Source organism: Panulirus ornatus, chromosome 2 (genome assembly GCF_036320965.1).
Source record: "Panulirus ornatus isolate Po-2019 chromosome 2, ASM3632096v1, whole genome shotgun sequence".
Taxonomy (NCBI): domain Eukaryota; kingdom Metazoa; phylum Arthropoda; class Malacostraca; order Decapoda; family Palinuridae; genus Panulirus; species Panulirus ornatus.
In genome coordinates, this window is record NC_092225.1 from 88,051,256 (window position 1) to 88,075,843 (window position 24,588).

Here is a 24,588-nt window from a genome sequence, read left to right on the forward strand (position 1 = left end):
GGTCGTCCCTGTTGCTGATAGTGAGCAGTATTGGTCGTCCCTGCTGCTGATAGTGAGCAGGATCGGCTGTTTCAGCTGCTAACAGAAAGGAAGACCGGCTCCTTCAGCTCCTGAATGTGAAATAAACTTTCAGCCATTAGCAACAAAAGATGATGGTCATTATTCCTACTAAAAGCGCGAGCTTATCGCCTTAATCTCAAGTGTCGGCAGTGGGGTCATCGAAGTTTGCCACCCTCAACCACACGTAGGCAGCGCCCCCACACCCCACACACACACACACACTGCTGCAGTAAAGCCTCGTCAGCGAGTCGGCTCCACAGCCCCTCAGGCCGAGTGACCTGTGCTCCCCGTCGCCACCTCGCACGACGGTACTGACCACCACCAACATCATGGCACAAGTAAGAGTGATTATGACTACTGAACCTTTATGTATTACACGACGTTAAGGTCTCAGGCTGGAACTATACTTAGGGTGTATTGATATCTGGTAACATCTATGGTGGGTCGGTGAGCAAGGAAGAATATTTAGTGTCTCTTTGTCCTCCTCACATCCTAAAGTGGAGTCATTTGATGTGTGTGTGTGTGTGTGTGTGTGTGTGTGTGTGTGTGTGTGTATGTGATTAACTCTGTATCAAAGGGAGGGAGTGTTACACTCGTACTGCCCCATCTCAACCCTGCATAATAAGTACTACAAAGTGAAGAACACTGCGCTCCACGGAAAAAGAAAAAGAGGCTTTAGAAAAAAGGTTTTTGTATCATAATGTGTAATGGCCTCTAAGACTAAGCTCTGGTACCCATGGATCCTGTCTGTGATCCTTCGGTCTTTTCTTCATCATTATATGACGTTACTGGGCCGTCTAATTCGGCCAACGTGCTGTAGCCTATAACTTGAGCTCAGATTCTGAAGCACATACATTCTAAATCAGGAGCTTTTAGGTAATATGCTTCAGCTAAGAAAAAGTGACACACACACAACTGAAAAAATATGCATTTGATTTCAGACTCACCACCTCAATATGTTCAAGCCATATCAGCACATCCTCTTCAGCTTCCTCAACCACACGCCCCTGACTGCCACACCTCTCTCAACCACACGCCCCTCACTGCCACACCTCTCCCTCAACCACACTCCCCTCACTACCACATCTCTCTCTCAACCACACACCCCTCACTGCCACATCTCTCCCTCAGCCACACTCCCCCAACTGCCACACCTCTCTCTCAACCCCACGCCCCTCACTGCCACACCTTTCCCTCAACTACACGCCCCTCACTGCCACACCTCTCCCTCAACCACACTCCACTCACTGCCACACCTCTCCTTCAACCACACTCCACTCACTGCCACACCTCTCCCTCAACCACACTCCACTCACTGCCACGCCTCTCCCTCAACCACACTTCACTCACTGCCACACCTCTCCTTCAATCACACTCCCCTCACTGCCACACCTCTCTCTCAATCACACGCCCCTCACTGCCACAACTCTCTCTCCCTCAACCTATCACATCTTACTCGATCAACCTTCCTCACACACATACCGTCGTCCTCACGCATTTCAGCCCCAGCTCATCCATCCATCCTCCTCAGCACCTCTTTGATCCAGGGATCCACGCCTCACATCCATACAACACCGTCGACACTATCATGACATCCAACATGCCCATCTTTGTCACCAGAGACAAACATGATGTTATGTGTACACAACTCATAATGGATCACACAGCTATAATAATCATTTCAGCTCACGTAAAGAACGCGGAGAAGAAGAGACAAATGAGAATGTTGAACCGAGAAAGAGGAAGAGCTGGTTCCTCATTGTGTAAATAAGCTTTGTGTATAGAGTGTTCGCTCGGCTTTATATCATGCTCCTCCTCCGGTTCAGAACACTTGGCACCTCTGTTGGTCCTGCGTTACTCGTACGGTTACTGGGCGTCGCCGATATTGGCCAGAGATGTTATCCGGACGAAGGATTGACTGACCCGTTAACATACACGTAATTATTATCCGAACGGTGGGTGAATTGACCCAATATCGGTCATAACTTTTATTCGCACGGTGGATGAATTGACCGGGTAACGAAAAGAATCATTATCCGGACGGAGGGCTGACAGACCTGGTACCGGCCATCATTAGTATTCGGACTGTCTGTGGATCCAGCTGGTGCCATAAATGCTGTAAGGTACCATTCATATATATCACCAGGACGTTCATTGGACGTAGACGGTACAATAAGTGCTATCCGGACACTTAGTGGACTATCCGGACGAAGTAAGGCCTCAACCGGACGGTTAGTGGAGCTAGCTGTTGCCGGTCATAAATATTATCCAAACAGTTAGTGGACTCATTCAGTGCTATAACTCTTAATCCGAATGGTTAGTGAACTACAAAGCTAATCGGCGACTCTGTGTTAAAGAGAAACCATATTGTTATCAGTACAAATAAACTAATGATGATAATAATATGAATATCGATGATATGAATGATTAAAACGTTAATGATGATTATGATTAATGATACTGAAATCAAGACGAAATGAAAATTTATTCATCCCTCACGTATGATCTCTCTCCTTTGCAAACGAACTAAGTCAACAAAGGAAAATAAATCTCTGCATTAAACACCATTATCATGATTTATCATTATCTGTTGACTATTACTCATATCATCAGTTCGTATCTATGGCCACTAGGTCTGTCTAACGTGATATCTCTTATCTTCGTCCACAGTTGTTGGTGTCCGTCTGGCAAGTACTGCTCGTCCTCCAGGCGGTGGGCAGCCACACCTCAGCGTTGAGCCTCCGGAGGATGCGCAAGACTCAGGTAGGGTCAGCGTCCAGCGAGCCCAGCAACAGCGGGGATGCAGCTGGTCTGGTCCCAGGGTCACTGGTGGCGTGGGGACCTTCCCCTGATCCGACCACCACAACCACCATCACCACCTCCTCACACCTCTCTACCACCGCCCCAGCTCCCTTCATCCACTACCCTACAGCCAACACAACCAACAGCGTCTTAAGTAGTTTGTTCCAGCTTGGCCTCAGTGACATTGAGGAACAAGGTGCCATCAACAGTGAGAGAGAGTCACCTCTACGTAACCTCATCAAAGACCTGGGTAATATGACTTCCATTCCTCTGGCAGCGTGGGACGGTCCGCTCTCTCTAGACGATGATGACGCCGCTCAGGACAAGACTCTTCTGCTGCAGTATCTGGATGGTATTAGAAACGACGCCTGGGCTCAGTTCAAGTCTATGATTCTCGGTTACACCGAGTTCCTGGAACGAGAATACGAAGAACAGGAGCGGACAGATGAGCTACCGTTGGACTTGATCAAGAAAATACTTGATCTTGGGGACGGAATGAACTTTCTCCACGTTCTTGGGAGAGATGTGGATCCAGAGTTACCTCAGTACCTAATGAGCCAGCTGCAGCCGCTCTTGAGTCGCCTCAGTAACGTGAATACTGGAAGGACGCTGGGCGAGAGTGTGTCTTCCATCATTGGTACCTTCGTGAGAAGTGCAGCATGGAAATCCTTACGCTACTTCGTCAACCATGTGCTCAGCGTGGCGGAGGACTACGTCAGTAGAGAAGAGCTTGAGGAATATAGCGCCGAACTGACCTCAAGCATTCCTATAGTGGCTGAAGGTCTTGATTTGATCCTGAACGATCCAGCGAGACCTTCAGTCACCAGGGAAGGCCGTTTTCTAGCGAGCTGGCTGGGGTATGGTGGAGGCGGCTACGGTGATGGTTATGGCAATGACAACAGAGTGGGCTATGGAGGATATGGTGCCTATGGCGACTCGTACGGCACGTCAAGTTATAAGTACGGGATTTACCTGGACCCTTACCTGGTGCTGGCTGGGATCGGGGCTGCGGCTCTGTTGTCCTTCCTGGCTCAAAAGATCGTCATGATGACACCCATGCCTGGCAGACACCTGGGTAGTGACTATGACCTGACGCGCTTAATGGGTCTGTCAGATTCGCCTGGCGTCGTCGGCTCGCTCCACACCGCGCTGGAAGCAGCGGGGGACAAGTACGAGTCAAAGAGATCGTCAGGATCTCAAATGGACGACCTGATCCACCAGCTGAACTCGTTGTGGTGGGAGAGTAAGAAGGACGCGGGCTGCCTCAGGTGCTTGGTGTTCAACTTGACTGCCAGCCAGGCCCACGCCACCCACAACCTCCTCAGAGACCTCACCCTGTAAGTCATCGTTATCAAATAAAGAGGTTGTAGGCACCGTATGTGTTAACGTATGTGACACACGTCTTGCAGGTTATACGGTATGTCTGTTTCTCGATGTTATCAGTATAATGCTCTAACTATCTCTATACTTATCTTTACGGTAATGTACACATATGTTTTGGATACGATGAATATCACACGCTGTCCATGTATACATGTAGGAATGAGGTGACATATCTTCGTCCATACATCAGCGTATTACACTCCCATAGCGCCACCTATAGACACTGATCACAACTGGTATGTATCAGTCTATCCCTTTCTCTCTATCTATCATCATTACCAACATTCCCAGTCTTCATATGAGAAATATTTGCATTTTCATGATCAATGTTTTAAAGTCGTTTGACGTGCACGGACATCCAGTGAAGCTCAAACTGACACAAGCAACAGTCGGAGAGACTGATGAGGAACTGGCCAGGACGTGAGACGTGTCTGGAGAGATGATCTCTCTCGGCCTAGCTTCCCTGGCACCAGCCGCTTGAGAGATGTCTTCAAATTCGCTTAAAAGATTTACCGAAGAAAAAATAGATGTTGAGTTGGGTTGTGGTGGTGAGAGTGTACAGCTTTCCTCATGTATTTATAATCGGACCAGGATGAGAGAGATAGATGGATAGATAGATAGATAGATAGATAGATAGATAGATAGATAGAGAGAGAGAGAGAGAGAGAGAGAGAGAGAGAGAGAGAGAGAGAGAGAGAGAGAGAGAGAGAGAGGGTTTTAGGTGCTGTCCATAACAAAATGAGCCAAATGTTACATAAACATCTCAGAATTGTTCGGCAAAACAAGTTAAATACACAAACAAACAAGAAGACAACTAATACAAACACGAAGGCGTCATGCACTGTCTTAATGCTGAAGTAAAGGTGAGACTTTAACAGGAATCCACACAATACTGAATGTAATGATGTCTTCTTCACACAGCAGGATATGTTGCTTCTGAGGTGGGAAACTTGGTACATATTCTCTTTTGATATATACATATATATATATATATATATATATATATATATATATAGCTTTGTAGTTTATTTTCTCCTTGTACATTGTACATTTCTTTGATGATCTTTGACTCTCATCTTGCAAACTGTAACAAGAAATCCCATTATTGATAATAATAATAATAATAATAATAATAATAATAATAATAATAAACAATAATAACTTCCCTTACCATGTTGGCCGTACAGTTAACGTAACGATAACCTGAGATTCATTTCTTCTTCATATTGTAATACTTATGGAGGAACTCTCCTCCCTCTGCATTGCCTTCGGATCACTATTTGGCATCGTTAAAGTCTCCTTACACTGAGGGAAGATATATCGTCTGTTGTTGTTCTATATTTGTAATATTTCTCGCCCTTTGCTCATCATGTGGTTCTGTTGTTCCAGGGTTGTGGTGGCACACTTGCTGGGGTCCGAGAGGTCAGGTCAGCTGCTGGACGAGGTCACAAGCCTCAGGCTAAAGGGCACTGAACCAGTCACCTGTGAGCGGGAGGCCAACACCTGCAGGATCAAAGGACGTCAGGGGATATCCTGATGTGTCTCCCATCCTCAGCTGATGTGTCTGTCATCATATGATGTTCCTCCTTCGTGATCATCTCTTCCTCAGCTGATGTGTCTTCGTTGCTGGTATTTCTCATGGCTGATGGCATCGTAGCTCTCATCTCCCCTCAGCCACTGTCTCTCTCTCTCTCTCTCAGCCGATATATCTTACTCAGCTGAGATGTTTTCTCAGTCTCTCTCTCTCTCTCTCTCTCTCTCTCTCTCTCTCTCTCTCTCTCTCTCTCTCTCATTAATACCAGGGCACTGAGTACGTACAACATAAGTCGTGTCAATACAGACGTATGATAACTTATGTCATCTATATTCACTCGCCATTTGTTACATGTGAATATTTTATATATTTATATATACATATATATATATATATATATATATATATATATATATATATATATTCATCAGCGATACATAATGAGTCAGAGATTCTGTGTGTTGTAACGCATTCCTCAGCAATGTGTTATGTGGTTTGTGAACTTGAATATCACACGTTGTTCGTCTTCTGTGATCAAATGTGACCATCTACTTTGCAATAGATGACAACACGATGACTTAAAGTTTCTCATCGCTTTATATGCGGAGGTTAAGATTTACCACAAACATCCATAATGATATAAATGACACCTGTATTGTTGGAATAATAAACTATTACTTTTTAATTTTGTCCATTTCATTAACAGCATTACTCGTAACCAACGAAAGAATCATGGCAACGGGGTTCGTCGCTGCAAGAACCCCACAAGAGAGGTTCTAAGGATACTACACACACACACACACACACACACACACACACATCTGTATTTGATGTGGCGTGTGTGTACATCAGGAACGCAATCGGTCGAGAGGTGATAGAAGATGTAACATTCCCTGATCAAATGGTCATTTCAGGAACACCTAACAACATATCAGAGACCTGGTTATCTGTGGACAAGACCCCGCGGGAAAATGACAACCCCTTCACCTTATCTGATAACAATATACTATAACCACTACATCTATAATGTTATCAGTATACAAACCTGGATCATATGGAACTCACAGACAAGTCTTGCTGGAACGACAATGTCTACGTAAATGTTAATGAAGTAAACGAAGTTAACGAAGTCCGTAGATGGAACTCATTTAAGAAGAACAACGACCCCTAGTCTTCCATCCTTGACTGAACATATAATATAGGTCACAATGGTTATGACCTTCCCTTACGTGTTTCTCTCTTGCAACCTTTAGTCCACGGTTAACGATGAAGTGGTTAAACGAAATGTCGGTACACTTACCTACGCGGTCGCTACGAACTTCCCCAAAGCTTGCATCATCATAACAGGATCCGCTGAGCACTAATTTAAGCACCAAAAGAAACAAACAAACTTCAGCGTAACCAGCTGGCGGTGCTTGGCATATGATCCCGTTGCTACCGTGCGTCTCACGGCGCTGCCGGCCGCACGATCACTCCCCTCCCAACCCCCGCCTTGCCAACAGACACTGGTGCATTCGCTGACCAGGGAGCATTTTTGTAATAAGGCATAGAGAAATACGCTTAAAAGTCTTACTAATTATAAATAAACACTTCTCTAACTCATCTCGATTCAGGATAAGGCGAAGAAGAAAAGTTGATATAGCTTGCCAATACATGACAAAATATAGGAAAAGCTGTGCCTCGACTTGTGTGGTGAATTAAGTATAACAAGAATCGTGATTGGCACGAACTCCAGAAGGTATCAGAACCCTTCAGATTTCACCTCAAGTCCAGGTTTTGTCTTTTGATGTGCTTGTGTATTTACTAATACCACACGTCCAACAATATTTACGCAGCTATTAGGGAGGGATTGCCATCTACCAACAATGAAATTTTTGACAGATGGACTAGGCTAGCGAGCAAATTTTTCCCGCATGTCTTACCGGGAACGCCAAACTGTTTCTAACCGTTGCTGCTCTGAATGATGATCAATCCTATGTTCATTAGAAACGGATTTCAGGCATGAGAGAGAGATATTACCGAAACATTTTCGTAGGAATCACAATGCAATAGTAATGTTTATGATAACATTACAGCCTAGCCACAAATAAAACCTAACCTTGCCTGGTTACCAACGAGTGTTTGTATCCCTGTGTCCCCATATGACTTACATGCTTGGCTATTTAGTGACGACCATATTTACGCATAGATATAGAAATATCTTCTGTGGAAGATGAAATATTTGATGTCCAGAGAAGCTATCGATCACATACATACGTCATATTCGTCCTCTTCCATCTCCCATGGCGGGTCAGTAAGCGAAAAACATATTAGTTTATATATATATATATATATATATATATATATATATATATATATATATATTGGAAAGGATCATAATTTTGCGCGTGATCAAGTATATCCCTATGAGTCCATGGGAAAAATGAAACACGATAAGTTCCCAAGTGCACTTTCGTGTAATAATCACACCATCAGGGGAGATACAAAAATATAACAGTCAGTTGATATACAACGAACAGACGTAGCTACGACGCCATTTGGGATATGAAACACGATAAATTCCCAAGCGCACTTTCGTGTAATAATCACATCATCAGGGGAGATACAAGAAAGGAATATAACCGTCAGTTGACACATAACTAAGCGACGTAGTTAGTAATGGATGGCCTTGATTAAGGCCTCAGCTACACGTGCCGTCTCAGCTAACATCAAAAAGAAATTCCAAACCTGCTTTTACAGAATCAGCGATTGCGATTCTTAAAACAGGATTCACACCATTACAAGTTCTTGAATCTCTCTCTCTTTTTTAACGGTATTTGATATCACAAAGAAAACTACATACCATCCAAGCAAATTCATCAAAATATTCCGTAATATGGGGAAAACAGTTACTAAATCAAAAGTCAACATAAATTCGCTAACTGAAACCTAGCGGCGATGTTACCTAAACACCAATCAGACCGCGAACGATTAAAATGTCACTCCCTTCACCAACCAGACATACTATTCGAAAACTGATGCGGTTACTTAAACCAATGTCGAATTACGACTTCAACGGCAGGTTAAACAGTTCATGTTTTTACCTAGGACCCAAGAAGGGTGTCCCGCGCGGATGAGCGGGTGGCTGGCTGGCTGGCTGGCGAGCCAGTGTGGCCATGCTGAGTCGGCTGTGAGGAAGCGGGTCATTCTACCTCCGTCGCTGGTCAGAACCTCATCGCTTCCTCCCTCCGCCTAATGTTCATCTCCGACTTGACTGACTTCCAGGATTACTGCTGACACAAATGGATTTCTAAGTGTCCATGGCTAACTGTGAAGGTTTACTGGCTCGTCTAACAGTCTAGCCTAGCCTTGTGAAGGTTTACTGGCTCGTCTATAGCCTAGCCTAGCTTAGTTACTACCGACTTCTAGTGGTTGGTAGTGTGGATTACATATTCTTCCTGCTGCTTGCTGACAGTGAGGGTTACTTCTCGTACCTTCAGCTTGACAGTAAGATATTACATTTTGCCACAGATGCTCATGGAGACGTGTACAAGTCTTCAATGTAGCTGAAGCTGTAGATCTACAGTTTGTATCAACTGCTGCCGGCAAGAGCCCCTTAACCAGTTTCCTCTGCGCTGCTGAAATTTACGAAAGGGACGACGAGGAAGCCCATGTACAACCCCCATGAAAACCAGTGAGGGTGAATCTTCCGAGACAATGCTGATGGGGACCACAAGTTGGCTAGCAGGCGACGTATGTCGAGGCAACTAACGTGAATGCAAGTTTTTGACTCGCGCCAACTGCAGTACGCAAGAACCCGCGTCCGTATCCGCAAGTTTCCTACTATCATCTCCGCGGAGCAGAACCCATATTTATGATGAAGGTAAGTGGAACAGTTCAAGGATGTTTTGTACGCTCTTACGTTCAGTTATTATCCAGAACGTAAAACTTACTAGAAAGGATCATGAGTCTCTCTTAGTACACTTGCACAGGCAGCTGGAAGACACATCTGGGTGTAACTGGGACCGGAGAGTGTAATACTTTTTTTAAATGCCTTTGATATTCCTTCATTGGTCATCGTGGATGTTAAACGGTTTTTTTTTTTTGGCATTTTGTTGCATACTTTATGACTTATCATTCCTTATTCTTGTTACCAACTGGATCGTAAATATTTGTAAATTCTTCATAATGTTAATCCATCTCCACTATACCTAACGAAGTAGTCATGGTGAAATAAGCTATATACAATCAACTGATAAGTCTCGATGAGAGGATCCCATATACATACATTCTCGCCACCTCATCGCCTTTGACATGTAGACAATATTACATGTTCATTTCGGGTAATACAATACAGTTCCCTGACCGAACGCTTCTTACGTCAGCTACCTAAAAAAAACAAGAGGGTAGTTCTCACTGCTGGTTGTTTGTTTACCTGTACAGATCTGAGTAACATGGCAACGAGCTGAAGGATTCGGTCTTCATGAATCGTTACATCCATTGCATCATGGTGCCAGTACTGTATACACTGAACGTTGTGACCCGGCCTTCAACCCGTTCTGAAGCCAGTTTATCATTCACACCTTACGGTATTTTCTCTTCCTGAGCTAAGATAGTCTGGCCCTTGAGCACGACGGTACGGTCTTAATTCAAGCAGACATAAACCACCTACCTTAAGGATAGCCAATTACCAGACCGTTTGTAATCATCCATGAGTAATCAAAATGCAGACATCCTGAATTGCAGGTAGAGTGTGGAGACGAGGGTGCAGGACTTTGAATAAAAGGGTCACAAGCTGCCCTAAGACGTCTCACATTAATTACACTACTGGCTAGTAATCTGCTCGCAGAAAATGTTTCGGGTTTTTCGACTTTATGTGAAGAAATTTGTGAGTCTGATTAACATTTGTGATTACTATTTGCGTGTCATAGGGGAAGAGTTTTACAATCGTGGTGTCTCGTTTCTTAATCTCTTATATACGTATGTTGTCTTCACCAACATGCGTGAATGCACATACACCCCTGTATGTAGTAGTAAAGAAGACATGGTCAAGACTATCTCGACTGGGCTGGCCGATGGTGACGTATGGTCAGTGTGTGTTTACTTAATTATGCTTATGTTGAAGGGCATTTGAGGTCTATCCTAACATGCTTTCTCTTGAATACCTTTATGTTCCCAACATTCAAGACTTCTCCAGCTGCTTCTTCCACTTGTCCAATGTTTATAACTGTACCATGATTTGCTCACATCTCTCCTGGTTCTCCACACGTCTGTTATCCTCTACTGTTGATTCGTTCCTCCTCATCACAAGAAAACAGACCCATGCTACCATCGTCAGATCCAGGTGTGGAACCTTAAAGCTTTGACTGATCATCTCCCCATTGTCACTCTCCTCTAAGGTTCATAAGTCCATAACTGCTGACATCTTCCTTTCCTCACCTATGTTACGTACAATTTCTGTCGCTACTCTTTGGACCCACACCTGCTAATCTGTCTTCCTCTATACAGCTGGGGGTAACCAAAATGATGATATATACTATGGGTTTGAAATGTTATATTATTATTTTCTTCTAAGATCCTTTCGTCCATAACCTTGAGGTCAATATTGATATTCACCAGAGGATGATGTACTTCCCTGAAAATTCTCGTAACTATCGTTTTCTTCGTGAAAGGTTCGGTATTACACCAACACTTTAAGTTCCTCTGGCGGGACGATTCCTGTAAGTGCCTCACCGCAAGATTGATGGACCGAGTACTTAGAGTTATGCGTTGCGTCAATGACAAAGATCATTAGCGACAGCGACCCACCTTGCAAGATGCCAATTATAGTCTGTCTTATGCCACTGAGCCACATCTTCCTCACCATTTCATATCTAATTTGAATTTCATGGAACTTGTATCTAGCCAATGCTAAGCCCCAAGTCTGTGTGTAGGTTAGTGGATTACGTAATACTCTTTATTTCTTCTCAGAGATTTAGACATCAATAAATATCTTCCGATACGATTCAATTTCTTCTGGAAAAGTGATTTACGTAGATTAACAGCGGCCATAAGACTAATCCTTGTGGAACACCACTGGTGGAATAACCCAATTTGAACCGGCGTCCCTGATCTGTGTCTCTTGTTCCCTCGCATTTAGACAGTTGCCGATCCCAAAAGGATTATCCCAACTCCTCTGTCTTTCTAGGTATGTACAGCTTGTTACCAGACCCATGTCGGGCAGTGTCAAACGAATTCTGGTGCTGCAAGTCCATATATCTCATTTATCTAGAGTACCTCTTCGTCTATGGCAAGTCTAGATGATTCTCAGTACAAAATCTCTTTTCTCGGAATCAGTGTCGCATGATGCGTTGCTCTTTTTTTTTTTCTTGTATTCTTTGCGTGTAGACATCGATTCACTTTCTAGTTACCTTCTCCATTAGTTTACAGCCTGTGCTTTTATCGATGATATTGGTCCTATACGTGAGCGCTTTCACTACTGTCTTTGACGTAAACTGGTAAGACATTACCTAATCTGTGTCATCTTTGTACCAATCCCACCTCAGGAAAGTAGTGTTGCATACCTCAAGTGATCTGTCCTGTTACCCTACACACATTGAGTACTCGAGGGGTCATAACGTCAAAGCTGTGTGCTCCCTACCACTCTCCAAAATCCGTCATGTACCTTTTCACACTTCGTCTGGTGAGCTCACTGACTTCTCTTCTACCCTGTCGTCGTGGTACTAGAGGTGATGTTTTATCAACTGAGAATACATTTTGGAACTTAATCAGTTCCTCACCTGACCCTTCAATTTCTTTTCATAATTTGTTTCTGTTAAGCTTAGGAAACTGTTTAGAATTATCTACTTTCGAAAATTCTCAGCTGTTTCTCTCTCTTCCCAATTTCATTCCACATAATCTTTTCTCTGTTATACCATTCAAACGATGGCTGGCAATAGTGTTCACATCTTCAACACAGATCCTCTCTACTTTCAATTGCCTTTTGGCATGCTGAAGAGTCTCTTTTCTTTACATTTCCTCACCACAGTTTATTCTCCTAATACTGACACCCATCTAGCGACATCTTTACACATGCAACATAACTCCTTGCAACACACTCGAATACTCTGACCATGGAATGACGCTTTCCAATCAGTATTCCTCGAAAATGTATTATCCTTATCAAGTATCCCCTTCCTTCGTCTCCTCCGATTCCTATACAAGTTTACAGGCATTTCTCTTTGAAACATCAGCATCTCTTTCTCCTCTTATACCATCCTAATCTATGAGTTTCTGATCTCTTCCACTCTATGATAGAGTCTCGAAAGGATCAAATGGTCCATTGCTGTTTGAATTCCCTTGCAATCCACGAAGTACTTTTACTGTCAACATCGATAATTAGATCAAGTTAACCACATCGTCTCTAAGAATCGTATGTTTATCCAGAATGTAAATCCTGCCTCCCCTTACTGTGTTGATTCCCATTATATACAGTCTGGAGGGACCATCATCCACCACCGTCTTCTGGAAGGTTAGGTTACCACAAGCTAGGAGGTCCAGACCTTCTCCTACTCCTGTCTTCTCTTTGCTGCCTTGCTACTATGTGTTCGTGTTTGAACGGCCAGACCTCCCGCCTCTTCCTTGTTTAATCCTTCCTACTGAGACCCACTCAATTATAATCAACTGTAAGCCACCTGCCCGTTGAGCTTCGTCTAAATTCCTGTTCTCATATGAATCGACCTTTCCGATGTTGACCTCTTGATTCCAGTTCCCGTTCCTTGCACTACCAGACTATCTGCTTGTGTGTGTATATACCACACCTGTTCTTCCACTGGTCGATCTTCTGCCCTCACCTCCGTCTGATGTAGGTGTTTATCCGTCGTTTTCTTTATCTCTCCTCATTTTAGTGGTCTTGTTCTTCTCTCTCTCTCTCCCCTCCCTTGACCTCCCTTATACAAGAGCGGCTTTACTAAAGTCTTCAACTTACGCAAGCTTGTCTCTCTTCAGGCCACCGTTCTGAAAATAACCAAGAAACAACTTGTCTTTTTCAAGTATCATATTTTCTCGTCGTTCTTATCCACTCGACGTTCATGACCTCAGTATACCTCCCACGCCAGTTAAGTAACTCGAGTATCACATTATAGAGTGGAGGTGCTCCTCCACACCAGTTCTCACGTGGTGTCATCATCACTCACCTGCATCTTGCCGCTTCCTGCTCCACTCTAACGTTGCTGGGTCGGACTAGGTCACTGGCCATCTCTCTTGCAAGAATACGTCATCCGTCTTTGACCTTGTGATCTCATCGAATAACTCGTCTTTGTTCTGCTGTGTGTGTGTGTGTGTGTGTGTGTGTGTGTGTGTGTGTGTGTGTGTGTGTGTGTGTGTGCGAGTTACAAGCAGCATTTATGATTGCATAAACTGGAAAATTATATGTCTTTAATCTTTGGTAATCACATATAAATGTATTCATTTTTTTTCTCATCTTCCTTCATAAACTGCTTCCTAATAAACCCCGGAATATAAACAAACTACCAAAGGTGTTACACACGTTATACCACACTCGCTCAGCTGACGTGACCAAAACTCTGCAGATTTTTACTGAAGACCATTGTTGAACCTCCCCAGCTGCCTCACACCAGGTGTGTGTGTGTGTGTGTGTGTGTGTGTGTGTGTGTGTGTGTGTGTGTGTGTGTGGAGGAGGGTGGAGTCCTACCTCGGTCAGCAGCATGTTGGCCCTCAAGCTGTGACACACATTAACCAGGCTGGCCACAGCGCCGCGCTTATTCCTCACACGTGACTATTTCCCGATACTTACACGTACGTTAACACCTCTCAATGAGCATCCAGCAGTGGTGAGGACAGAGGCCCCTCAAAAGCACGAGGATAAATCTTACGGTAGAGACGTTTCCAGGCATAGAGAGAGAGAGAGAGAGGGAGAGAGAGATTGCGGCAAGTCCCGGCCACAGCCTTGAGCAAAGATCACAGTTAGTTCCAGCGATGGCTGGACGACCCGTGCTGGGCCCCGTGCCCGCTCTGATGATGCCGTGGGGCGTCGGGGCGGAGCTCTGGAAGTATGGGGTGGGAGAGGAGGAGGAGGAGGAGGGGGTGTCGAACCTGGATATGATTACTGTCTTCAGGTGATGAGGTGCAGAACGGACAGCGGGTCTTGCTAGTTCGAGGTCGACATCGAGGCCAACTGTGGGTGTCCTTTGGTGAAGCGAGGAACTTGGGGTGGCGTATACACCCCTCCAGACGAAGGCAAGACTGAGGTCCTCCCAAACTTCTACTCCATCAGGAGTGGGTTTGAGGAGGGAAATGATCCAAAACTTTAGGAACTGGGTGAGGAGGGGGTCAACTGTGGTGAGGTGAGGAACCGAGGTGGAGTATACACTCCTCCAAACGAAGGCAAGGCTGGGATTCGCCTACATCTCTTCTCCACCAGGAGAGGGCTTGAGGAAGGAACTAATCCTACATTTCAGGAACTGGGTCAGGAGAGGCCGTTCTTTGTTTCGTAGAAGCTACGAGAAGTGGGAAGCAAAATATTGCTGTATACGAGTTGTGACAATGACCACATCCGCCACACACACACACACACACACACACACAGCGCCGGACGATGGTCTAGCACGACCCACTCCACCTGTTCCTCCATGCAAAACCCTCATCACAGGGGGGAAGGTGGCAGAGGAAACATGAATCTCAAACCTGAAACTGGACTGGATAAGCCAAATCTTCTGGGACGAAACGTTGTATAACCCATCCTCATATGGTGGTGGTATACCCTTATGTATGGTGGTGGTATACCCTTATGTATGGTAGTGGTATAACCTTATGTATGGTGGTGGTATAACCTTATGTATGGTGGTGGTAACCTTATGGTGGTGGTATACCCTTATGTATGGTAGTGGTATAACCTTATGTATGGTTGTGGTATAACCTTATGTATGGTGGTGGTATAAGCTTATGTATGGTAGTGGTATAACCTTATGTATGGTGGTGGTATAACCTTATGTATGGTGGTGGTATAAGCTTATGTATGGTGGTGGTATAACCTTATGTATGGTAGTGGTATAACCTTATGTATGGTGGTGGTATAACCTTATGTATGGTAGTGGTATAACCTTATGTATGGTGGTGGTATACCCTTATGTATGGTGGTGGTATAACCTTATGTATGGTGGTGGTATAACCTTATGTATGGTGGTGGTATAACCTTATGTATGGTGGTGGTATAACCTTATGTATGGTGGTGGTATAAGCTTATGTATGGTGGTGGTATAACCTTATGTATGGTGGTGGTATAACCTTATGTATGGTGGTGGTATAACCTTATGTATGGTGGTGGTATAAACTTATGTATGGTAGTGGTATAACCTTATGTATGGTAGTGGTATAACCTTATGTATGGTGGTGGTATAACCTTATGTATGGTAGTGGTATAACCTTATGTATGGTGGTGGTATAAGCTTATGTATGGTAGTGGTATAACCTTATGTATGGTGGTGGTATAAGCTTATGTATGGTAGTGGTATAACCTTATGTATGGTGGTGGTATAAGCTTATGTATGGTGGTGGTATAACCTTATGTATGGTGGTGGTATAAACTTATGTATGGTGGTGGTATAAGCTTATGTATGGTAGTGGTATACTCATGAATTATCAGAGATTGCCTCTGTACACACACACACACACACACACACACACACACACACATATATATATATATATATATCATCCCTGGGGATAGGGGAGAAAGAATACTTCCCACGTATTCCCTGCGTGTCGTAGAAGGCGGCTAAAAGGGAAGGGAGCGAAGGGCTGGAAATCCTCCCCTCTCGTTTTTTTTTTTTAATTTTCCAAAAGAAGGAACAGAGAAGGGGGCCAGGTGAGGATATTCCCTCAAAGGTCCAGTCCTCTGTTCTTAACGCTACCTTGCTAACGCGGGAAATGGCGAATAGTATGAGAGAATGAAAAGGGGATATATATATATATATATATATATATATATATATATATATACTATCCGCAGTGCATACAATTACATGGGTAGATAAGACAGTAAGCTGTTCACATGCCACATTAGGACCAAAGTATAATATGCATCTCTACGTTTGGTCAGCGAGACAATCAGTAATACAACTGTCCATAAAAAACTGACCATACAAAGACCATCTTCTATTATCAGGTAAGATTCTTAACTCTAATCAGTATCATCTACCCAAACCACCAAAGTCTTTACCCGTTATCACAATCCAGTATCATTGGGTTAATATGTTCCCTGTTTGAATGTAGGCCGCGCCACAGAGCTGGGCCCCAGGCATCACGGAAAATGTAGAAGCATTTGCCAAGTGCTGGATCAGCGGCGTTTGTTACTCATACAGGGAACCATCTTAGTAGTACTTGTTGATGATGATTCAGTGGAAGGAAAACGTGAGGAAGGAGTGAAAATTGAATATGAATTTTGAGAAAATACAAAATAGTCTTTAAGTGTCTGAGTTTTCCTCTAATATTAATCGTAGTGTTCATGACATGTCTCATCAAACAGCATGACCATCAGGCAGAGTCATTTTTTCATAATGATACTAATCTTTTAAATGTGTGTGTGTGTGTGTGTGTGTGTGTGTGTGTGTGTGTGTGTGTGTGCAGGTAATAAAGAAAACGCATATAAGGTTACCACCTGACAACCATTCCTACGTGTGTTAATCGCTGTATGAGCTTAGTGACAGAAGCTTCTTAAGCCTCAATTTTCATAATTAAGATGAGTTCCATAAAAACGAGAATAACATCTCAATATAAACTGCCACACTTGACCATCAGTGTCAAATCAATTTGTTCTTGGGGAACTTTTTTTCCCCATCCTCGGTCTACTTTTATGGAATAATCTGTCGATTATGTAAATTATGATAACGAGCGATGTTTGCTGGCTCTTTTGTCTTTCATTTGAGTTTATATTTGTGATTATCATCAACTACGATACGACACACACACACACACACACACTAAACCGCCACAACAACGCAAGAAAAGTTCGTCCAGAGAAACGAGTGTTGCAAACATTGACTCCAATGGACAAGTTTGATGGTTAACGAGTCCAGCGTCTCTCTCTAACATATTGTTGACAAATGTTTAGTATCAACTTCTTTTTTTGAGTTATAATGTCCAGTTCTCAGCCGCTACCTTGTATATCAGGGAAATAATGTCAGGTAATATTATCATATTCGATTTTTCAAAGCTGTATAAACAATCTCATGGTAAATCATTGTGCAATCACAAATTAGTTTACGCACTAATCACTATTTAATATGAGGTTTATGGCTGATATGTTGCCTCAGCCTTACCTCACACTCCTGCTGTGTATTATATAGAATACCTTCCTCTCCTTACCCCTACGACCACCGTTGGTGGGGTTCGAGACGAAACGAAAATTTTTTGGCCCACTTAACTTAAAAAAGAAAAAAAAGAAAAAAAAATGTGCAATGAATATTTGTCTGTAAATTAACCCGGAACTTATGTAGCATGTGGGGCCATCTAAGTGAATCTAGGTCTTCATCAAGAAGGAAACAAATTATAGTTCTATAATATCCGTATATAAAGTACATATAATGTAGAAGAGTTTCCCCTTTCCGGGGCAACGAAATTGTTTTCTTTGATATATCTAAATCTTCCTTCATTTTCTGTATTGTATTACGACGGGAAATATAAGTAGAACCGTTTCTTAACTTAAAGGATTATCGTCTTGTCTTTTTCATCTTCAAGGATGTTATTCAGACTACATATTCTAAATAAAAGATTTACTTGAAAAGCCAGACAGGTTGTTCACCTAATAAATTCGTAAATCCTCTTCGTTGTCTCTTTCTCCCTCCCTTTCATTAACCTCTGTATTTCACGTAAGGCCCGGCCTTGATATGGACGTGTGTCCTTGACTGGAGCGTTCAACAAGGTCGAAAAAATACAAGGAACTCGAACCATAACTCTACCGTTTTTTCTGGTGTCAGGGAACCAGGCAACGTTCACCGTCGTCGCTTGAAACCATAACTGTCTCAGGATAATGAACATGAGTATGTACGACGAGACGATTCAATATGGAAGATTTAGCGCGTACTGCTCACAGTAAGAAGACCTTGAAGGATATGAGCAGAGAGAGAGAGAGAGAGAGAGAGAGAGAGAGAGAGAGAGAGAGAGATCTTTAATACACACCATGTTGTGTAATGTTAAGCCTCGCTCGCTAAGCCTTGTGTGTTTGCTGTATGACACATACGATGATCAAAGTATTTGCAGACTAACATGATTAATTCAGTTCGAAAGTGATGTGTTGCCCAAGCCAAATATATCTCATTAGATAGAAATCTTAAGAAAAATATATATTTCTCACAACTTCAAATCGTCCATGTTTACGAGACTCATCAGAGTGTGTCCACATTTACAACTGTTGTGGTATATACCTCACTATGAAAACCCATTTTCAATAAATACTTAAGAAAACATATATTACCTTACCATATACGAGCTTTTTTCCCTCATGCGTCCACAACGACTGATACACATTCTCTCTCGTATTTCAGATGTTGTCAGTGTGGCAAGTGATGGTAGTGCTGCTGGCGGTGGACAGCCAGACCTTAGCACTGAACCCACTTGGGTTGCTCAGGTCACACATCGGGTCACTATATGAAATGAGAGACCAGCTCTCCAGCCGTCCCAGTGGCAGGAAGGTCGGAGACGGTGCGTCACGTCCGGCAGAGATTTTCCACGACACCAACCACAGCTCCCTCAATACCCAGCTCCCTCACTCCACCACATCTGCCACCGTCGTCCACTACTCCAGAGCCAACACGGAAAACAGCGTCATAGGAAGCCTGTTCGAGCTCGGCCAGAGCGACATCGAAGGTCAAGCAGACTCATTCGCCAAGAAGAAAGGTCCGATGAGAATCGACCAGAAGCATGTAGCTCCTCTCAATGAAATTCTGAAGGAGATCAGTAACATGACCTTCCTGCCGCTCGTACCGATGAACGGGTCTCCTCCTGCGGCAGACGGTAACGTTAGCGCCAAATCTCCTATACTCAGGTATCTGGACGGCATTCGAGGCAATGCCTGGGGGCAGTTCAAGTCCATGGCTCTGAGCTACACCAACTGGCTAGACCATGAGTACCAAGTGCAAGATATAACGGAGAAGCTGCCGCTAGACCTCATCAAGAAGATACTTGATCTTGGCGACAGGGTGAATTTCCTTCACGCCGTAGGGAAGAGGGTGGACCCGGGGCTGGCAGAGTACCTCGCCTGACCAAATGCAGCCGATCTTCGACCACTTCGAGAGCCTGACCGCCGGCAGAATGCTGGGCGGCAGCCTGGCATCCACCCTGGGCGGCATCGTGAGAGACTCAGCCTGGAAAGCCATGCGCCAGTTCGTCGGTCATGTACTGAAGGTGGCCGGCAACTTCGTCACGAAAGATGAGCTGGAAAAGTTCAAGCTCATGTTGGCCAAGACAAGTCCCATGGCGGCCAAGGGACTTGACTTTGTGCTGAACGGGTTTCCAGGTCGGTCCTCCGCTGCGGAGGGTCGCTCGTTCATGGGCAGGAACGGTTATAACGACCACGACGATGGTTACGGCCACAGTGGTTACAACGTTGGTGGCGGAGGGTACGGGGGCTACGGCGCTTACGACGACTACTCCTCCTACGGGATGCAAGGCTACTCGTCTGGAGGATACGCCGCTGGAGTATACCTGGACCCGTACCTTATCCTGGGAGGCCTCGGGGCTGCTGTGTTGCTGGCCTTCCTCGCCTACCGCGTCATCGTCACCACAGAGGCGGCAAAACGCGCGCTGAACGACCTCACCTTCATGGATCTCTCGGATGTGCCTGGTATTGTCCACTCCATCTACAGCATGCTGGGCGACGCAGACGACAAGTACAAATCTAAGAGGTCCTTATCTGCACACATGGACGACTCGGACGACCTGGCCCAGGGACTCAACTCGCTGTGGCGGGAACACAATCGCGACTTCGGGTGCGTCAGGTGTTCGTTCTTCGACTACGCCGTCGCCCACACCCATAGCGACCACGACCTCATCCAGGGAATGGCTGTGTAAGATGCTTTTACTATCTATATTCGCAGATGTAGTGTGGGATGGGCCTGAAGGCAAAGTACTGTATGTCTAGAAGTGATAACAAAAACTGGACTTTTTTCTGTACTACATTAGCAGCTCTTGTGGAAGATAGACTACTAAATGAAGTGAGCCTTTATGAAGAGTAAGGCGTGTGTGCGAGTAGGAAGTGAGGAGGCTGAGTGGTTCCTAGTGAAGATGGGTCTGTACGAGGGGTTTGTGATGCTTAACCTGTTTATGGAAAGGGTGCTGAATCAATTGTTGTTGTTTCACATGACACGACTTTAGTGTTAGATCCCAGAGAGGAAACCCAGAAACTGGTGTCAGAGTTTAGGAATGACTGGAAAGAGAAAGTTGAGATTCAGTAAGAACAACAGTGATGTAATCAGGTGTACCAAAGGGAAGAGAAAGGAGGGTATGTGTTTGAACAGGGAGGACCTGAGGGAGAAACTGCTGTAGATAACTGGGAGCATACTTGGCAGTGGATGGAACAATAGGGGATGAAGGAAGTCATAAGATGGACTTGGGGGCGTGTGGAAAGAGAGGTTAGGGTTCGTAAGGATACAGACGGGTATGTCTGAAGGTTGACTGGTCCCGACGGTGTTGTTTGGATGCGTCTTGAGTCTTGAACGCAAAGGAGAGAAGGATGGATGTGTTACAAATGAAATGTCTGAGGACATCATATGGTGTAAAGGGATTGACTGTACAAGGAATGACTGCGTCAGAGGTATGGTAGCGCAGTCTGACTAACAAGGGCATCCAAGGTGAGCTGCAATGGTTCGGTCACGTAGAAATAATGGAGAGAGACTCACTATGAGTCTCCATGTGAGTGAAGAGGAAAGAGAAGGCAGAGACCAAGAAGGAGACCTAAAGCCCTCCACTTTCTGCTGGTTCTCTCATTCCAACTCACACACCAAGCAAACTGTCTCTACCTCCCGTGATAAACTTAATAATCTCACTCTTACTCACAGTAACATTCACGTTTTTCCTCTCACACACCCTTCTCAACACAAACACCAGCTTCTACAATTTCTCACTCGAGTTTGCCCACTAAACTGCGTCATCCGCAATCAGCGACTGACTCGCCTCCCACACCCAACATGACTCCATCCGCAAACAGATTAAACAGCCATGGCAGCATCACACACACTTATTGCAGACCCAACTTCACCTGGAACAACACAACCTCTCCTCTCTTCCTACTAGCACACACGCCTTACCATTTCAATATAAACTCCTCACTGCTTCTAGTAGCTTTCCACCGGAGGATTGCTGCGGGAATTGGCAGAATGCTCGTAGAGCGCTACTGTATAAAGACAAGTTCTTGTGCAAGATGCTACGAACATATCTGTGGCGTCATAGATGGGTACGGGTGATGGTGGACGTGAGGTGTGGACTCTGAATGAAAAAGTGTGGAGGGGGGTAGGATGTGTTAGAAATGACATGCCTGAGGTGTTGGTAGCGTAAGTATATTGCTTGGTCCAATAAGAAATGAGAGAGTGAGAGAAAGGTGTGGGAGTAAGACGAGAGTATAGCTGAGTGAGCCGAAGAGTGATGTCGCAATGGTTTACATATATGAGTGAGAAAAGATTGACAAAGACTAAACATGTCAGAGGTGAAGGGAACAAGGAGAAGGGAGATGCCGAGGACGAGATGGAGGAATGGAGTGAGAGATGCTATGAGTTACTAGTCCTGAGTATGCAGGAGTGTGTGAGGCGTGTATGGGATAGAGCGAATTTGGAGTGATGTGGTATACAGGGGGCGACGTGCTATCAACGAGCTGAACTAGGTCATACGAAGTGGCCAGGGGAAACCACGGAAATGGCTAAGGTGTTTGGATGAGGAGAGGGAGACTCTGGATTCGGTACATTATACATGACAGCGAGAGAGCGAATGTGAGCAAATGATGCCGTTTTTCGTGTGTTAGTGGCGGCGCTACCTCGCCAACGCAGGAAACTGCGAACCAGTAAGCAGTTAAGTAAACTTAATATAACGAATCTTTAACTTTCACAGATGCTCATAATGAATCAAGAGAGCCTATGTTGGACTTGTATTAATGAAGTGATGCATCTTTCTAGGGCCGGCTTGGCAACCCTGCTGGGGGCGGAGAGGTCAGGTCAGCTGATGGACGAGGTCACCAGCCTCAGGCTGGAGGGCAGACCAATCAGCTGTGTGCGGGAGGCCAACACCTGCACGGTCAAGTGACGTCAGGGAACACCAGCCTGGAGTCTCCTCCTGCAACTGACGCCCCTTTAACAACTGATCCTCCTTCAAATCTTGTCTCTCTGAGCCGAGGTCTCTCCCACCTGATGTCTCTCACGCAGCTGATCGTCTCTCACATCTGGTCTTGCTACTGATGTCTCTCTCACGCCACTGATGTCTCTCTCACAGCTGATCGTCTCCCACAAATGGTGATGTCTTTCTCACATCTGGTCTCGCTACTGATGTCTCTCTTGCATCTGATCGTCTCCCACAAATGGTGATGTCTCGCAGCTGATATCCTCACTCAGATGATGTCTCAACGACACTGGTGCCGACGTCTTTGCACAGACTACACTTGTGATGTTGACAATAATATGAAATAATGAGACAAGCTGAGTGAGGAGAGTAAACATAAACAAACTCCTGATTTGTACCGATGTTTGAGAACACTTTTGCACCATTATTATCATTATATATATATATATATATATATATATATATATATATATATATATATATATATAAGTCATGTCATCAATAGTTATACAAGTTTTATCATAGTTTAAACTAAAACTATTTACAAGATTATGTTAAAACAGGTAGAACCTGGAAGTAATGATATCTCTACATCATTCTATCTATAAGTAATCCATTCCATTGTATAGCAACGTCTTCATACAGTGTCCTCTCCTCCAACTCTGCCTGTCCACACCTCCTTACATATTAGACACATAAACTTCACCAGCGTCAATCTAAATACACCGAGGCCACCTTGTCCTATCAAACCAGGTCTTCCTCTCTGAACCATCTGTACCATCAATACAAACCAATGGTCCGCTGCTCTATGAATTCCTCTGTAGTCCTCTGAACTACTTTGTACCTCCAGTAGGAATGTGTGGTATCATTATTATCATGGAAACGTAGGTGGTGGATACAGGATGCACGACTGCGGATGAAGTGGCGAGACAAAGGGACTGAAGAGGTGAGGATTTTGGAAGGTGAGAATGAAAAGGAAAACGTGATGAGGTATGTGACGGGTGGAAGAGGACGAAATGAAGGGACAGACGAAGAAGAGACGGACAAAGAAGAGGAAGAAAGACAGAAGGAAAGAAAGAATTGGTTACAGTAAGCAGAAGAAAGGAGAGGACATTATTAAGTTAATGCTGGAAACTAGAGTGAAAGTGAAGGAAGGGAAATGAAAAAGAGAATGAAAACTTAGTGAAGGCAGTGTGAAAAAAATAACGGATGTAAAGAGAAAACAGAATGATAAATGAAAGTACGAATTATTGATTAAAGGGAAAAATGAAAAGACAATAAAGTTGGACCTACATAGTGAGTGTTGCATGATGTTATGATTAGCCATTATGACAGTAGTGTCACAACTTCGTCTTCACAAGTGTTGTTGTCACGTATTGATCCTCACAAGTGTTGTTGTCACGTATTGATCCTCACAAGTGTTGTTGTCATGTATTGATCCTCACAAGTGTTGTTGTCACGTATTGATCCTCACAAGTGTTGTTGTCATGTATTGATCCTCACAAGTGTTG

The 24,588-nt window shown here is 44.3% G+C and overlaps 2 protein-coding genes across 2 annotated transcripts; both read left to right on the plus strand.

The window, feature by feature from the left end:
- The first annotated feature begins 277 nt into the window (after nucleotides 1-277).
- Nucleotides 278-5,825, plus strand: LOC139753019 (uncharacterized). The gene is made up of 3 exons (XM_071669145.1): nucleotides 278-398; nucleotides 2,731-4,199; nucleotides 5,635-5,825. Exons 1-3 carry the CDS (start codon nucleotides 390-392, stop codon nucleotides 5,780-5,782), a joined length of 1,626 nt encoding a protein of 541 aa, XP_071525246.1. The 5' UTR covers nucleotides 278-389; the 3' UTR covers nucleotides 5,783-5,825.
- A 3,124-nt stretch (nucleotides 5,826-8,949) lies between these two features.
- Nucleotides 8,950-23,490, plus strand: LOC139753035 (uncharacterized). Its single transcript, XM_071669146.1, is given in 4 exon segments — nucleotides 8,950-9,641; nucleotides 19,300-20,013; nucleotides 20,015-20,820; nucleotides 22,918-23,490. Coding segments are annotated over 4 exon segments (1,656 nt in total). The 5' UTR covers nucleotides 8,950-9,632; the 3' UTR covers nucleotides 23,045-23,490.
- The last annotated feature ends 1,098 nt before the right edge of the window (nucleotides 23,491-24,588 follow it).

Excerpts from the sequence above, each read along its gene's own strand:
- LOC139753019 (XM_071669145.1), top strand. Across the intron at positions 4,200-5,634 it reads CTCCTCAGAGACCTCACCCT|GGTTGTGGTGGCACACTTGC; the intron begins GTAAGTCATCGT and ends CTGTTGTTCCAG.